Source organism: Herpailurus yagouaroundi, unplaced genomic scaffold (genome assembly GCF_014898765.1).
Source record: "Herpailurus yagouaroundi ecotype Mexico unplaced genomic scaffold, PumYag 181, whole genome shotgun sequence".
Lineage (NCBI taxonomy): Eukaryota > Metazoa > Chordata > Mammalia > Carnivora > Felidae > Herpailurus > Herpailurus yagouaroundi.
This window is the reverse complement of record NW_024412412.1, coordinates 2874049-2891484: the sequence shown is the minus strand read 5'-3', so window position 1 is coordinate 2891484 and position 17436 is coordinate 2874049. Positions and strand designations below refer to the sequence as shown.

General features: G+C 42.3%; 1 protein-coding gene across 1 annotated transcript in view; it reads left to right on the top strand.

Annotated features, from left to right (window-relative positions):
* CSMD1 (CUB and Sushi multiple domains 1) overlaps nucleotides 1-17436 on the top strand; it is a 1645367-nt gene that overhangs the window by 1077267 nt on the left and 550664 nt on the right. The window contains exons 8-9 of the mRNA XM_040490416.1: nucleotides 487-611; nucleotides 13826-13947. Coding sequence (XP_040346350.1) covers nucleotides 487-611; nucleotides 13826-13947 — 247 coding nt within the window. The remainder of the gene's footprint in view (nucleotides 1-486; nucleotides 612-13825; nucleotides 13948-17436) is intronic.

Here is a 17436-nt window from a genome sequence, read left to right as displayed (position 1 = left end):
TGTCCTTGAGTGTTTTTAGAACCTTGTAAGTGGCACCACGTAGCATTGGTCTTTCTGTACGCTGAGACGTTTTCTTAACCTGTACTTTTCCAATCCTTGTTTCTTCAGGGTATTTATTCACAAAGAATGACTCCAACTTTGTTTTTGGAGTACACAATTCTTTCTTACACATTTTCTCATCTACACCACAGCATGCAGTCTGGTCGCCTTTGTTACTCTTGTTCATTTTAGAGGTGAGAAATTAAGGTTCATATATTTATTTAGCTGTGAAGTTGGCAGAACAGATATTTGACCCCAGGTCTTGTGCTGTGTGTCCTGTGCTAAATTACAGGGTTCTATCTAAGCATGATCTCTCAGGGATTGCTTGAAGTGTAATATTGTTTGGAGGGCATAATACGCTAACAACACTGTGTTGATATTTTTGTGACGAAGACTTCCATGGATAATTTGGGTTGTTTTCTCTCTCTCTTTTTTTTAACTGCTTAGGGTTGGTGCAAATGTCCAGTTCTCCTGTGAGGATAATTATGTGCTCCAGGGATCCAAGAGTATAACCTGTCAGAGAGTCACGGAGACACTGGCTGCGTGGAGCGACCATCGGCCCATTTGCCGAGGTAAGGAGCACATGACGGGGATGTCTTCCCGCATGCTGGTGTGTTTCGTGAACACGAGTGAAGTCTCGAACAGCGTTGTGTCCACTGAATACAGACAAAGCAGGACAAGGCAGACGGTGATGCACGTTTTCCTAGTGCGTCATATTTATTTGGAATTTGCGAGGCGGCAAACATTTGCAAGATATTAGCGGTTTTTAAATTTCCGGAACAACGGAAACAAATCTGATCCCTCACACAACGCGCACACACACACTTACTCAGTGTTACCTGATACTTCTCTCCCTCCCTCTCTCTCTGTCTCTCCCACCCCTCCCTCCCTCTATATATGTAGATAGATAGGCATATAGATAGATACAGACACACAGACACACAGACACACACACACACACACACACACACACACACACACACACACACAGTTTGCATGTTACTTGGTGTTACCTGGTACTCATCTACATATATATACACAGTTTACATATTACTCCGTTTTACCCAGTACTCATTTATATATACACACACACTTTGCATATTACTCAGTGTAACCAGGTACTCATCTATATATACACATAGTTTGCATATTACTCGGTGTTACCCAGTACTCATCTATCTATCTATCTATCTATCTATCTATCTATCTATGTATCTATCTACACACACACACATACAGTTTGCATATTACTTGGTGTACCCAGTACTCATCTGTATATACACATGTTTTGTGTATTACTTGGTGTTACCCAGTACTCGTCTACATATATATACACACACTTTGCATATTACTTGGTGTTTCCTGGTACTCCTCTCTGTATACACACAGTTTACATATTACTTGGTGTTACCCAGTATTCGTCTCTATATATACACACAGTTTGCATATTATTTGCTGTTACCCAGTACTCGTCTGCATATATATACACACAGTTTGCGTATTACTCAGTGTTACCCAGTACTCATCTATATATACACACACACTTTGCATATTACTTGGTGTAACCAGGTACTCATCTATATATACACACAGTTTGCATAGTACTCGGCGTTACCCGGTACTTCTCTCTCTATATATACACACAGTTTGCATATTATGAAAATAGGTTACATAACTAGATCCTTTTGCAAGTTTTATGCGCACCCCTGCAAATCTAAAAATATTCTCTGCTCAGTGGCAGTGAGGTTGAATCCTTGGGTTCTGGTATCAGTGGTAAAGGGACTTTAGTAGCGTGCTCCCAGGTTAATCTGTCACTGGTGAACTATCTTAAGCTAATCTGTGCCATAGCAGAACATAATGCTGCACATCATCATTATCTTCTTCAAAGATGTCAAAATAAGATTTTGTCGCTTCTAAGAAGTATGTGAACAGTCTTACCACAATTCTACAATCCATAGCGAAATCAGCAGAAAACTGCTTGGGTTGTTTTAATATGGAAAATTAATAAACTCCAAAGAGAAACCAGGGTTTTGTTTTGGTTTTGATTTTTGCATTTTGGCCATAAACTAATGTATGCAAATTGCTACATTTTAAAGAAGGGAAAAAAAGCGCTGAGTTGACCAAGGAATAAAAAGGGAAGTTTTAGGGGCGCCTGGGTGGCTCAGTCAGTTAAGCATTTGACTTTGGCTCATGTCATGATCTCGCAGTTTGTCAGTTCGAGCCCCATGTTGGGCCCTGTGCTGACAGCTCCGAGCCTGGAGCCTGCTTCGGATTCTGTGTCCCGCCCCTCTCTCTCTGCCCCTCCCCTGCTCACGCTCTGTCTCTATCTCTCACAACTAAATAAACATTAAAATAATTTTAAAAAAGGGAAGTTTTATACAAGAGAATATCTTATCCCTCCTTATAGCCTTTGTGAGGTGAAGAGACTCATCATTTCTTTTCTAAATTTAAGCAACACCAGTGACATCCTGTGACGTGAAGTGATTACCAAATACGCTGCTAGCTTTATCTAAGAACGCCAACTTTGCAAGATGGCCTGTACTGTGCCCTTGCCTGCCGCCATTCGAGGCACTTGAGCCTGTGGACGGTAGAGTGCTGGGGCATCGAGCTGCACCCTGGGAGAGAGAGCCTGTGTGCACTGGCTGCCAGCGCTTTCAGGGGGTTCTTTCCTCTGAGTCGGGCACACTTCTTGGAGAAGCCCCAATCTCTGGTCAAGGACACGCGAACGCTCTGCCCTCCTGCTCTTTGTCACAGACTACTTCGTACATCTAATACCTAACAGACAGCAGCAGGCTTTCCGAGGAATTAGAGCAAAAGCCTGCCCCTAGCAAGTGATGGTGATGTCTGGCACTCCCAGTAATAAATGAGGACTAATTCACAGGTATTAGTTTAGCTTCCCTTAGGGGGAAAAATGCATTTATTCTTTCATGTTTTTCTTGTTCTTTTGTACCAGAAATATATGTCATTATTTTAAACCCCAAACTAGGCAGAACTAGGAAAGATGCATCCATTTTAAATTGATATTTTAGAGTAAATTAAGGAAATATGTGTGTAGGACATTACTTGACTCATTAAATCCATTTTTTTTGTTGTTGTTGTTTTTTTTTTTGGGCCTGAATCTCATCTTAAGCTCAAAACACTCTCTCAGGCTCCCGACACCCACTTGTAACCTGACTTGTATCACAGCCTCTGAGGTGCTCATCTGTCATCCAGGCTGCGGGTCCGGTACCTTCTCCATCTTCCACCTCTGAACGCTCACACTTTGAGGTCATTGGACGGGGAGCCTTCCAGCTCCCTGTTCCCACAGATTCTTGTGTCTCACCGAACGCTGTTTTACCAGGGAAGGGCTCTTGCACAGGACCTCTGTTTGGCACATAGTTCCCCTGAGTTGTTCTTTGCGAGAGACCCCTCCCCCTCTGATGCCCACCTCTCTCATACCCGGAAGCAAAGGGGTGACCAGCTCTCTTGCTCTTCCCCCCCAGTTGGTGATTCCGACAGTTGGCTTAAACCAGACAGCCCTTCGTTCAGGGAGTGATTCTGTAGTTCTTGTCCAATTACGTTTAACTTTCTGAAGTAATGAGCTATCGTCGCTGGGAGTAATTCTTTTTTATTTTGTATTATGTATTCTTAAGCATTTCTTAATCTTTCTCTATTTATGTTGAGAAAGAGCATGAGAGTGCCAGCAGGGAAGGGACAGATGGAGAGAGAGGATTTCAAGCAGGCTCCATGCTGGCCGGGCTCAATACCACGAATCTTGAGATCATGACCCGAGCTGAATTATAAGAGTATGATGTTTAACTGAGCCACACAGGAGCCTCCGCTGGAAATAATTCTTAGGAAGACACTTCCGTGAAGGATGTATAGATCAAGTCTGTAGACCTTAACTAGGACACATTGTGTCCGGGGAACAATAACAAATAATATATTTTTAAAGCTTAACGTTTAAAATTTTTTTTAATGTTTATTTATTTTTGAGACAGAGAGAGACCGAGCCTGAATGGGGGAGGGGCAGGGAGAGAGGGAGACACAGAATCTGAAACAGGCTCCAGGCTCTGAGCTGTCAGCACAGAGCCCGACACAGGGCTCGAGTTCACGGAGCGCGAGATCATGACCTGAGCGGAAGTCGGACGCTTAACTGACTGAGCTACCCAGGCATCCCAAAAAGCTTACGTTTTAAAGAAAACTATATTCTAGTATATTTTGGAGTAGCAAACCATGAAACAATTTAAATAGAAAGGCCTGAAATCTTGTAAAGAGGAGAATCTGAGATCTGCTATTTAGAATTAGGGGATAAAGATCAGGTGACAAACATCCAGACCCCAGGGGAGCTTCACCCAGACGGAAATGGGTTTCTGTCTCACGAAGACATCAGGAGTCGGGCAGTGTGGGACCAGTATGGCAGCTCTGTTTTGGGGATGAAAATGTCCTCAAGACTCACCCTGTGAGCCCTGTGGTCGGGCCCTCCCCCTCACGGTTCTAGGCGCTATCCAAATCCCAGGTAGCCAGATCCAGGGGGTTAGAGGAAGCAGTGGAGGCAAAGCAGCTGTAACCTGAGGAAGGTTCCCCGGGAAGCATCACCTGCCTTTCTTCCTGCTCTGTCCCATTGGCCAAATCCCAGTCAAGTGTTCTCACCTGGCTGTGAGACTTCGAAACATAGTTTTGAGTTTAGGCAGCTAAATATGCAGCAAAAATTTGTATTTCCATGGAAGAAAGGGGAAATAGACATTCAGGGAAATTGTGTTCTCTGCCAAGGGGGGTGTTCTTCCTTAAGAGGGAGAGTTAGAATGAGTCACCGAATAGATATGTGTCATAAGTTCATGGTTTTTACGTGTTTGTTTGCTTGTTTTGTTTTGTTTCGTTTCATTTTGATGTTGCTTTTCTGTGTCACCTGCAGCTTTCTGTGAGTGAGAGGGCAAATGAGGAGGCAGTCATTCAGCCTTCTCTCACACCCACTGGCATTTCCATACAGTGCCGAGTTGTAGCTGTAAGCAATAAGGATGAAACCAGGTGGGACTGTGTGTAGAGGAACATCCCAGTTTCTGGACTGGAAACGGCTTATCTGTGAGCATCCTGGTGAAGTAAGGAACCTGTGCGTTCCTTCTTGACCCTGTACTCCCCTCCTAACCACATACCCCTCTAACAAGAGGAAAGCCTCCTTGCTCAAAGCCAGCAGGCACATCCATTCTTCTAGTCTGGAAAACAACAGTCTTGCACAACATCAAGTGGTCCCCAGGTAGCATGACCTGGTCAGTGGCTCACACAGCTGTGGGCCAAACACATTAGTGCATCTCTAGGTTGGTCCTATAGAACGTTGTTTGGAGGAATTCTCTATCCGTGCTCTCTACTAGAAATATATGCCATGTATGTACTTCAAGATATCTAGTAGCCAGATTGAAAGCCAGTAAAAAAGCAGCCGAAAAACAGGTGGAATTAAATTTAATAACATTTTATTTAATACAACTGCCCCGAATATTATCATCTTAACATACAGTCAATATAAAGATTATGAGAAGATTATTTACCTTCTTTCTCTCTCTCTCTCTCTCTTTTTTTTTTTTTGTACCATGACTTGGAAATTCAGGTGTATTTTATACTTCTAGCACATCTCAGCTCAGACTAGCCGCGTCTCACCTGCTTGGTAGTCACGTGTGGCCAGTGCCCACTGTGGACATCTCAAGTCTAGATACTTCACTTGGCCATGGGCCTAGCTTTTCTCCCAACTGTGGGATGCAGTCAACACCCTCATAGATGTGAAGGGAAGAAATGAGTTCACAGAGGCATACACTGTCGCAGGTGGCATCCCTTGCTGTAGAATATACTTTCTTCCATTAATTGGTAAGTTTTGGGGTGCCTGGTGGCTCAGTCAGTTAAGCATCTGACTTTTGATCTCGGCTCAGGTCACAACATGGTTCATGAGAGTCAGGCTTTGCACTGACAGAGCAGAGCCTGCTTGAGATTCTCTCTCCCTTGCTGTCTGCTTGTCCCCGATTCACGCTCTCTCTCACATGCATGCACTCTCTCTCTCTCAAAATAAACATTTAAAAAGTGTTGTAAGTTTCTCAGGTTGGAAGTATTTAGGAACCCTGAGTCTTTTAGTCTATTAGCATTCCTTCCTTTAAATAGTGCCTCTACCTGCTCCTCCTGACAGGTTCATCAATTGCAGAAGAGCTGAAAAAAAAATGAAGTGGAGATTTAAAAAAATAATAATAAAGAAAGTTGAGATTTTATGACAATTTCTGTAAAAAGATAGCTTGAGATATCTAAAATGTAGGGGGGAATGGTTACCATGAAACTTAATGGTGTTTCAAACGCTACCCAAAACGGACTGTTGGTACTTAGCTGTTGATGGGTCCCAAACGCCTAGAGCAGTTTTCTGAATTCATTTTCCCATCTGCACGATCACCATAATAAATAATATGTAAAAAGAGAACATCATGGTTTGGGTTTTCCTGACTCATTCTGAGGCTTTAAAGGAGCTCTTATGTGGATCATCTCGGCCAGGATATTCTAAATTCAACCATCTATCAAACACAGTAAACCGCCCCTGGTCTGAGCTTTGCACGCATTATGAGATTTCAGATCGGTGAATTAAGGACTGGTTCTCAAGGTTCTCATCTTCATGAAGGGTCTCTAACTCTTAAGTAATTATCGTGCCTTCTCTACAGAAGGAATATCTGATGAAAGTGTTTGATAAATTGCAGTGAGTCAGAAACGATCTTTCACATCTGGACACTGGTATCGTTAGCCAGTGCTTACATTAGCTAATTAGCTTTGAGGATGGGGGAACATTACCTTTTCCTCCTATTACTGAGTAGACAAATGGTCGTCACAGCTTGGTGATTATGCAAGTGATTTTGTTTGAAATGATGCTTACTTCATTCACTTCATGCTTACTTCATATGAAAACAACTATTACGATTTTTCACAGGGTAAAATCTTACCAACTATTTAAAACTATGTAAAGTATCTTTGGCAGTAGATGTTTAAAGTAAGCAAACAAACAAACTAAGGAAGAAGACATAATTTTAGTTTTTAAGTACAACGTTTCAGCTGGCATTTCATTCTGTCAACATTTACTGGGGCTTAGTAGAGAGAACTTCCTTTAATGTTAATGCACTCTGATCTGTGGAATTAATATTTTTAGTTGCTCACTGAGTTGAAAGGGCACAAAAGGAAAGTGAAGTAGTATTTGCATTTGTAACTGTGGTTACATGGAACCATTTAGAGCCACCAGGGGTCATTGAATAAAGCTCTTACCTTGGGACTCTAGATTAGGTTAGCTAAGAATTACCTTCAACTTATTAAGTTGTCATTTACCAAGAACTTTTTATAGCTTATTCTTTATTACCCATATTTTCTGTCCATGCAGAAATGACCTTGTAAATAGTAGTCAAAAGGCCACTTACCTGACCGAGGACTCTTTATTCTACCGGATTAAATTTTAAGTCAATTTTAAGATTATATTTTGTATACTGATTATTATACCAGGTAGCTGTGATCTCTAGATTTAAAGAGACATAACAGACTTCTTACTTTTAATTTAATTCCAGTGAATTAGGAAAAATGTATCCTGTTGCTTCTAGAATTCCAAAGTTGTAAACTTTCTAGCTGAAGACCACTTGGGTGAAAAATACATTTTTCTCTCTTTTTAATTAGGTTATTGGAAATAATAAAACTGTATTTTTATATTACTCTCAAATTCTGTTGACATAAAATGACTTGAATGCTAATGTTCATTTGGTGCTAATCATGTTCCTAGAACATGATACGGACGTTTCTGATGTAGCTGCCTCTCATGTATTGTCCTTCTACCTGGGACACTTTCCCCCAGGTGTCCACGTGGCTGTCCAACCTTCACTTTTGTTCAACTGTCATCTCTTCCAAAATCCTTCCATGACCACCATCTTCCCGAGGAAGTCCTTTCCTGATACACCTCGAACCCTTACTCAGACCTTTCTAGAAAGCTTCTGTGTCCTCCACACATTAGATTAGGTGGCCTGTGTTTATGTGTTAATTTCCTCCGGAAGACAAGGATCTTGATGTTGTTCTGTCTCTGCAGAAGCATCCGTGCCTAACACCTTGCCCAGCTCACGATAAGCGTGCTTCGTGTATTTCTGTTAGACATAGTCTGTGACGTGCTAAGTGCCTTCCTTGCTCTCCTCCTTCAATCCTTACAGCAATCACAGATGAAGTTATGGTTAGTATACTCATTGAACAAACGGAGGGTGTGAAACGAGTTAAATCAAGATTCGATGTCCAGTCACTGCATGAACTAGTCTTGGATTAAGAAAAGTGACTCTTAACCTCTACAACACACTTTTTTCCACTTTGGTTGACAATCTGGGTGAAACACGAAAGCTTTGATGGGTCAGAATGCTTTCTCCTAAAGACGTACAAGAAACAGACTATCAAACATGTTATTAAATTTTTTGAAACATTCTTCAGATGTGAGTCCAGGTAGCCTCTTAATTTAAATGTAGTCAACTAGAATATTCCTCTCCAGTTAATGTGATTAATTAAATAGTTACTATAGAACAATACAGATTCCTGGAACTGAATTTACACAGACAGACACATGATTACTTCATATTACATAAGACAGATTATGTGAAATGAATATGTTTTGTACTTAATATTCATTGATTAAATAGATAAATGGCATATATTTGCTTTCAAAATCAGTTTTTTTCTCCCTATCTACTTTCCCTTTTGATACATTTTCAACTACCATTTTGTGAATTCTTATTTAATTTTAAAAACATAAAACATGTAAGTAAAATTTGAGCTCACGAGTTTAGAATACTGCCACGGGTAATACTAGCTGTACGTTAGGTCACGGTTATTACCAAAGACCACTTACTAAGCATTATTGATCATTTAAGTGTGTATTACTTTATATTGGATGTTGTATTTCCAGGAAGATCTTGACAAGGGAGAGCACTTAGCAGGAGTAGGAAGGGGTATTCAACTCTGATTTATAGAAACACGCACGTATACATTTCCGTTATGGGAATATATTTAAATGTTGCTATAAAACCTGGTTGACATGACTGTAGTGTCATTACTTAATTACATTGGCCAATTAAATACTTTGTTGACTAATTGAATGCCTGTTCGGTACAGAAGCAGCTGTTGGAGGAGGACCTCCTCCCCCCCGCCCCCCAAGGACACTGTGCAATTGCTTACTCATAATTAGATCAGGTTTGCTAAGCTAGCAGGTTTGTGCTTGTCCGAGAAGGTCCGCGGCCCATGCGTGGGGTGCAGTGAGGAGCCAGCAAAGAGTCCGGGGTGGAAAGAGACAGGCAAGGCGACAGACCTTCAGGGCTCCAGCCTTCTGTGTCAGATAATCGCATGGCTTTATGAATCTCTGCAGCAGTGGTTGAGTTCCTATTCAGTCATAGCACAGAAGCCACCGGAAAAGCAGCACAGGTGCACTTTGCAGACACAGTGCCGCCAACCCGTTCCTCTCGAAGGCTCTGTGTGCACTGCCAGCTCCCTCGGCTCCCGTTCTCCCTTCCTGCCCCGCAGGCTGGCCCCCCCCCCCCCCCCCCCGCGTGCTCTTGCCGAACCTGACCTCGGGTGGGTGGCCAGGGCCAGACACGCACTGACTGACTGCCCTGGTGCCTCTGTGCCGAATGATGCTCAGCCGTCAGACGCATGTCAGTGGAGCTCTTAGTCCTGGTCCCGCTCTCATCCCTCGGGCTGCCCTGTGTTCCTTAGCTCTTCTCCTTCTCCCAAGATTAGGTTTCTAACAGAAATTAGAGATGCGGCGGATATGAAGGAAAGTCGCGTTCAGATGCTCGAGGCTGACGAGGAGGACGACGCGGAATGTGACATGGCTGGCGGGGAGGCTTTGCTCTAAAATTCAGGGTTTTAGGTGCTCCTGGGGGGCTCTGACTCTCAGTTTCGGCTCGGGTCATGATCTCACAGTTTGTGAGTTCAGGCCCTGGGTCGGGCTCTGTGCTGACAGCTCAGAGCCTGTTTGGGATTCTCTCTGTCTGTCTGCCCCTCCCCTGCCCGCTTGCTCTCTCTCTCTCAAAATAAGTAAACGAACAAACAAACAAACTTAAAATCTAGGGATCTGGCCGTTTCCTATAAGCCTGCCCCAGAACCACAGAACGGAAAGAACGCCCCAGGTGACGGACTCTGCCTGCGGGAGATTCAGAAGATCACATCCAGACCGCACGGCAAACACCACAAGCGCCTGGATAATAAGACCCAGAAATCATGGCAGCTCAGAACACATTAGTATTATTCTGTGAAGATTCTGCACGTAAACGGTTGAACTTCGAGTGGTCGCCAGTAGAAAGTCTGGGATTATCTGGGATTCGTAGAAGAACGTTGGTACAGAAAGCAGCACCCAGTGACTCCTCATTGGTGTGAAGATGGTGGTACCATCGCTTGGTGAAGAAGCTGATGATAAGGATGGGGAAGAGTTGGAAGAGCAAAGACTGAGGTCCTGACTGAAGTTTTTAACAGTTTCCAAAGGAGAGGATTATAATTAAATAATTATAACTAGATCATATTATTTAAGGTCATTACCCTTGTTTAAAAACTACAGCAAGTATTCGGGAGGGGGGGCAAATTATCAAATGCTAGGAATTGTTCTAATTATTAAAGTAATATAGTGGTTAAAACAGAAAAATCCCTGTCCCGAATCGTCCACATATTTCTTTTCTGCTGATTATGTTAATGGCTTGATTGAAAGAATGGGTAAAAAAATAGTTAAAAGTAATGGATTAGAAAAATGTATTGCAAAAATAGAGATATATTTCTGTGACAAAAAGAAAAAAAATTATTTTGTGAATTAATTTGACAATTTCTGATGAAAAAGATCTCCGAAGAGACTGGATTCATAACTCACTCTATGTGAAACACAGTCCTAAATAGGCATGAAAATGTGAGAAATGTACTGCTTTCCTATAAATATTTTGCTAATAGTTATCTCACTTAAAATATATAATCACTAAAAGTCCTATTTCCCCCAGCAACGGGTAAGATGAATTGCACGGAGAGCTGCTAGGCAATTTGAATAAGTCAAGTTAAGGGTCAAGCTTCAAAGCAGACACGTGGGACATAAGGCTGTTGATGGAATGTCAGATTTGGTGAACTTTCCAGCAGAGTGACAGCTGGGGCTAATGACTGGAAGGGCGCAAATTGTCGGTGGGAATGTAGCAATTAGTCCCCGACTGCACTCCTTCACTCTTCTGATGTTTTTTTGAAGTTTGATATACTTAGAATGGCACTTTGGCAATATTAATTCAAAAGTAAGTCAAAAAATATTTATCGTGCAATGTGACGTTATGCTCATAGCAGCTTTTCAGTGTGAAATGTAACAAAGAATGAGCCTGTAACCCAAAGGCACTGTGAATCGAAATGTATTGATGATAACTTTTCTTCTAAGATTTTCTCATGAATACTGCTAACAGGGCGCTTTAGGAAACTTTTGCATCTGAAGCTCACGGTCCTTTCTGAGAGCATGTTCCTAAAAATAGATTCTGTTGTGTATAGAGGTGGGTGTGTTTGTGTGCAGTTAGCTCTCCATTGGAGGACCTACTGGATTTTGAAAACCAGATCATTTTTTATGGATCTTTTTTTAAGAAATCTTGTCCATTTTCAGAGTTAATGCCAATATTTTAAACATTGATTTCCCTGTGTTTTTGTTAATCACCGTACAGTAGATTAATTCTTAGCTAATTATTTTCATAGTAAGTATTGAACGACTGAAGAGTTGTCTACTCTCACCACATTTTTATATGTCAGCAACTATAGACACTGGCTGTGGTGCTGATGATAAGGGAAGGATGCCCTCCCAAGGTCAAGAAATTCACGGCCTTGTAGGACAGATAGATCTGTAAACGAATCATTACAATAAAGAACTATTATTGGGAATATGTGTGAATTTTGTTATTGTTACATCCATATAAATGGACAAGGAGTATATATTCCCTGGGGGCAGTTAGGAACAGCTCAGTTGCATGGTTTCCCCTGACTTGTCCACTGTAAGATGGCCCTTGGAAGTCAGAATCCTGCCCAGTTAATTCTGTGACTATGTCTCCCAGAATAATGCCGGATCTGGAGCGGGTGCTCAGCCAAGAAAAAGAACAAAGGCAAGACGGGTCATGATTAGGATTAATCTTTTATTGGGTGACAGTTTAATTGGTTTGTGTGATATGAAACCTTAGGAAAATGAACTCGTGCTTCTCTTACATTATTTCTTGTGAAATTAGTTTCTCTGCTCTTTTTTGCAAACCCAGTTTAAATTACTTTTTTAATGTTTACTTCTTTTTAAGAGATGATGGGGGTAGAGGCAAAGAGAGAGAGGAACAGAGGATCTGAAGTGGGCTCAGAGCTGGTACCAGTGAGCCTGATGTGGGACTCAGACTCACGTGAGATCGTGACCTGAGCCGAATTTGGACGCTCAACCGACTGAGCCACTCAGGCGATGCCCCCCCCCCCCCCAGTTTATATTATTATGTTTTTTTTTTTATTAAATTTTTTTTTTCAACGTTTATTTATTTTTGGGACAGAGAGAGACAGAGCATGAACGGGGGAGGGGCAGAGAGAGAGGGACACACAGAATCGGAAACAGGCTCCAGGCTCTGAGCCATCAGCCCAGAGCCCGACGTGGGGCTCGAACTCCCGGACTGCAAGATCGTGACCTGGCTGAAGTCGGATGCTTAACCGACTGCGCCACCCAGGCGCCCCTATATTATTATGTTAAGACTGGATTGCATTTCAAGCCCACATTTGATTTCTAAAAATTATGTGCCAATTTTTTTTTTAAAAACTCCTTTCTTAAAATGGAAGTCAGTTGAAATAGATATATTTTTAAAATTTTTAATGTTTATTTATTTTGAGAGAGAGAGAATGAACATGAGTAGGACTGGGGTAGAGACAGAGGGAGAAGGAGAACACGGAAGAGGGGCAGAGAGAGAGGGAGAGAGAGAATCCCAAGCAGGCTCCACGCTGTCAGCCCAATGCAGGGCTCAAACTCACAAACTATGAGATATGACCTGAGCCAAAATCAGGAGTCAGACGCTTCACTAACTGAGTCCATGCAGGCAACCCCTGAAATAGTTTTTTATATTAAAACCTCAGTAATGTCTGTTAGGTTATGTCATTTCTGCAGTTTGCTGGGTGGGTCTTTCGACGTAAGGTCATTTCTTTCCCCTTCTAGAGCCACCATTTCTATTTTCTTTCTTTAAATTGTCAACTACATTTTAATCTCCTGCTTGCCCTGTGCTGTAAGGAAATTTGTATAGTTGATTGTAGAGTAGAGTCTAAAGCTTGGAAGAGACTTTGGAGATGACCTGTGGTACCATCCGCGTTTAGAGTGGAAAGGACGAAGTTGTCATACCGCGTGGGGTGTGGTGGGGGCGGCAGGGAGGGTCTCTGGAGCCCCCCTGCACTGCACTTTCCCCTCTGTCTTACTGCGTCCGTGTGCAGCCAGAGGTATGTACGACTGTGTCTGAGTCAGACTGGGATTTGGGTGGGCTGATTTGATCTGATTTGGCATCATCCATGGCGATATCAGCGACAAGGTCACTCTTGTAACTCGTGAATGGTAACGCATTGGAAAATTTAATAAAGAGCTCGGGTTGGACATTGCCGAAGTCAGACGAGGATCCCCATGGCTGAGCACACTGCACTTGCCCACTTGAGTTCTTGAACCGCTTTTTATCATAATCAGTGAATAACTAATCTGATGTTTCATGTGCCTAGTTTGTCTTCACCACACACATAAAATGCTGAAGAAAGTAACACCATGTCTATGTATTTCTAGCTAGAACATGTGGATCAAATCTGCGTGGACCCAGCGGCATCATCACCTCCCCTAATTACCCTGTTCAGTATGAAGACAACGCTCACTGTGTGTGGGTCATTACCACAACTGACCCGGACAAGGTAAGGCCTCCCCCGTCCCCTCGGCGTCGCCGATGCTGTCAGTGCTCTGACTCGGACGGTGTTCAAGATCCACAGCCCTGTGAATGTGGGGCGCCCTTGCACTTTGCTGTTTGAATAGAAAGGCTCACGTTGCCTCCTGAGTACATATATCCACAGTTAGTGGGAAAAAGTCTAGGACTCAAACAGAAGGGGAGTTTTCCTCATTTGGTTGCCTCCTCCTGGTTCTGAAGGTTGGTCTATGTTCTCCACCCCCTGCCCCAGTTTTGTTGTGGTGTAATTGACATATAACATTAGGGTGTATAATATAATCATTCGATATATGTATATTTGGCAAAACAGTTAACATTCATCATCTCACATAGTTACCAATTTACTTTCTAGTTGTAAGAACTTTTAAGACCTATTCTGTTAGCAACTCTCAAGGATACAGTATAGTCCCTCTGAATGTAATGGAATATGCTGGCATCAAGAATGGCTTTAGGGGGGCATGGTGAAGCCCTTACCAGAATGACAGTGTGGTCCAGCCTCCCTTCCGGCACCCCCCGCCCCACCAGGGGCACCTACCCTACATCTGCGGTTCCTGCACCATTGTTAATAACGACCTTCTTTTATTCTCCAGATAGGTTCAGTTTGGAATAATATAAATATATAAATTCTCCCCACCTTGAATCAGGAAAGGGCCTCAGGAACCAGTTTTGGTTTTTTTTTTTTTTTCTTATGGGAAGAGATAATGAGTTTGGTTTTGGGCATAATGAGAGCGAGGTGCCTGCTGTATTTCATTCAAGCGGATATGACTGATAGCAGCAAATGTGGAATTCACAAGTGCGTTTTCTGCTGCCGAGATCTGGGATATGCATGATGTCATGTGGAGAAGCCAATAGAGACAAAGAGAGTCATGCTGATGGCGTATTTTTCTCTGGTGTCAGTGGGAGGGGGACTGGGGCTCCGCTGTAAGGAGTGAGAGGAGTTTTGCAGTTCTGAGTGTCAGGCGAAGAGCTGTAAAGTGTGGAAGTCCTTTGTATGGAAGGAGCAGGAGAGCCCTGCTGTGGTGATATGTCAGGCAGTGGCTGCAAGGTGAATCTTCAGTAAATCTGAGTAGCACCCGTACGGTATTCCAAAATTCATTTAGTTCCAGATTGCATATAAATAATCATGAATATTTTTTATACTACAGGTGCACCTATGTATCTGAGTTTCTTTCTTTCCCTCACATACTAGAATAACTGAAATCTCTATCTAGAAGGAAGCTTAGACTTCCTATTGTCTGTACCCTTCACCCCACAGACAAGAAACCGCGAGCCGGGGTATGTAAACTACTTGTTAAAGGTTTCCCGGCTATTTTGCTCCTACGGAAGGAGGGGAACATGTGTCTTACTGCACTGTGAAGGCACTTCATTACCTCTCTTTGTTAGAAGACTCATTTATTTCTGCAGCTCCGTGTTCCATTATCACTGTGAGGGGTGCCACGAGGAAACGAAATAATAGGTTATTCAGTGTGTCAATAGGATGTTTGGGGCTGTAGGTATGAGAAAAAGTGTTTAAGAAACATTATTTCACCTAACAAAAGGGGAGAGCCAGTGAGAGTCCAGATTTAATTCAGGAGCTCAGGAACATCGTTGAGGATTTATGTGTCTCGCCTCTTTTCTGCTCCACCATCCAGGGCAGTAATGATGCTTGCCCTGCCTCAGGTCACAAGATGGCTGTGGCGTAATCATGTTCGCTGAAGAAATGAGCCATGTCTTTCTAAAACATGGAAGGGATTTTCTAGAATGTCCCTAGTGGATTTCCCTTCAGTTCACCTGAGTCGAATGCCCATCTTCTAGCTCCTAGGGAGCCTGAGGAAAGAACCATCTGGAAGGCAGAAGGCAGGGCTGAGGATTATGGGAAACCAGTTTTGTCTACCACATGTACACAAGCAAAGTGTTGAAGAAAGAGATTTGGGTTCTCATCAGGTTCCTATTTTGTTTCTGGCACTTCAGATCCCATTATTTTCCTGTTTTGCCAGACTCCAGCAGGCTCACGTTTGATGAAATGCATGAGGTGTGTTCTTTGAGGATGTTTCAACATGGCCAAACTGCAAAATGATAAATGAAATAACGGACATATGCCATTTGGATTTACATAGTTCTCTCATTTTAGGGGTTTTGCTTTCCCAACTCATCTTTATGTGCATTCACATAGATTTTTCTAATGATCTTGTATAAATTTGGTTGACTGTAAACACTCAACAGTTAAATTACATTTCAGGAATCTTGTGTTATATCGCTTCAGTAAATTCTTTGCCTTTCTTCGTTTATTTTGGTGAAATGTTCACAGAAGAAACAGGACATTCCAGGTTGATGCACTCGTGCACACCAATACTCTTGCTAGAGCACCACTTAGACACCTGAAGGCATCTCAATTAAGCAGAATTACCATCCAAATTAAGAAGCAGTCATTGCCATTAAGTATAATTAGGCTTAATTTGATTCCTTGGGAGACATTCCAAATAAGGGGGTTTCCCGATTAAGCACATGGTGACGAAGGTATATTACATACTGAGCATAAGAGAGGAGAATGGTTATATAAAGATTCCCAGACAGACTCTTGCTAGAAGCATTAGAGAGAGTCCTAGATAAGAAGTGTTGGTGTACTCAATCTGTACATTTTTTTTTTTCAACGTTTATTTATTTTTGGGACAGAGAGAGACAGAGCATGAATGGGGGAGGGTCAGAGAGAGAGGGAGACACAGAATCGGAAACAGGCTCCAGGCTCTGAGTCATCAGCCCAGAGCCTGATGCGGGGCTCGAACTCACGGACCGCGAGATCATGACCTGGCTGAAGTCGGACGCTTAACTGACTGCGCCACCCAGGCGCCCCTCAATCTGTACATTTGACGTGACTTGCAAACCTTTGAGAAATAAGGTGGAATAGAAAACAAAAATCAGTTTCTAATGTCACTTGGAGATTAGTTGATAAACTCCTCTTTTGTTGAAACATTAATCTCCTCTTAATGATTTAGTCTTTCCTGGTCTTATATTTGCTCTCACTGTTATATAACCAAGTGACATGTGTCAATTTATGCGAGGCATTAACATAAAATTGCTTATACAAGATAATTATCATAGGAAGCTCAGTGGCTAGTAGCAATGAATATTATAATTTGTCATATTGTGTAATATCATCTTAAAAAGAATACGAGAAACATATTTATAAATACACACACACACACACACACACACACACACACACACATACATACATACATATATGGACACCTGAGTGACTCAGTCCATTCAGCATCCAACTTTAGGTCATGATCTCATGGTTCGTGAGTTCAAGCCCCATGTCGGGCTTTGCTCTGATGGTGTGGAACCTGCCTGGGATTCTCTCTCTCTCTCCCCCTCTCTCTCTACCCTTCCCCTGCTCACACGCTCTCTATCAAAAATAAATAAACACTTTAAAAAATTTTAAAAAAATATGTAATTTTTAAATTATATTAAGGTGATG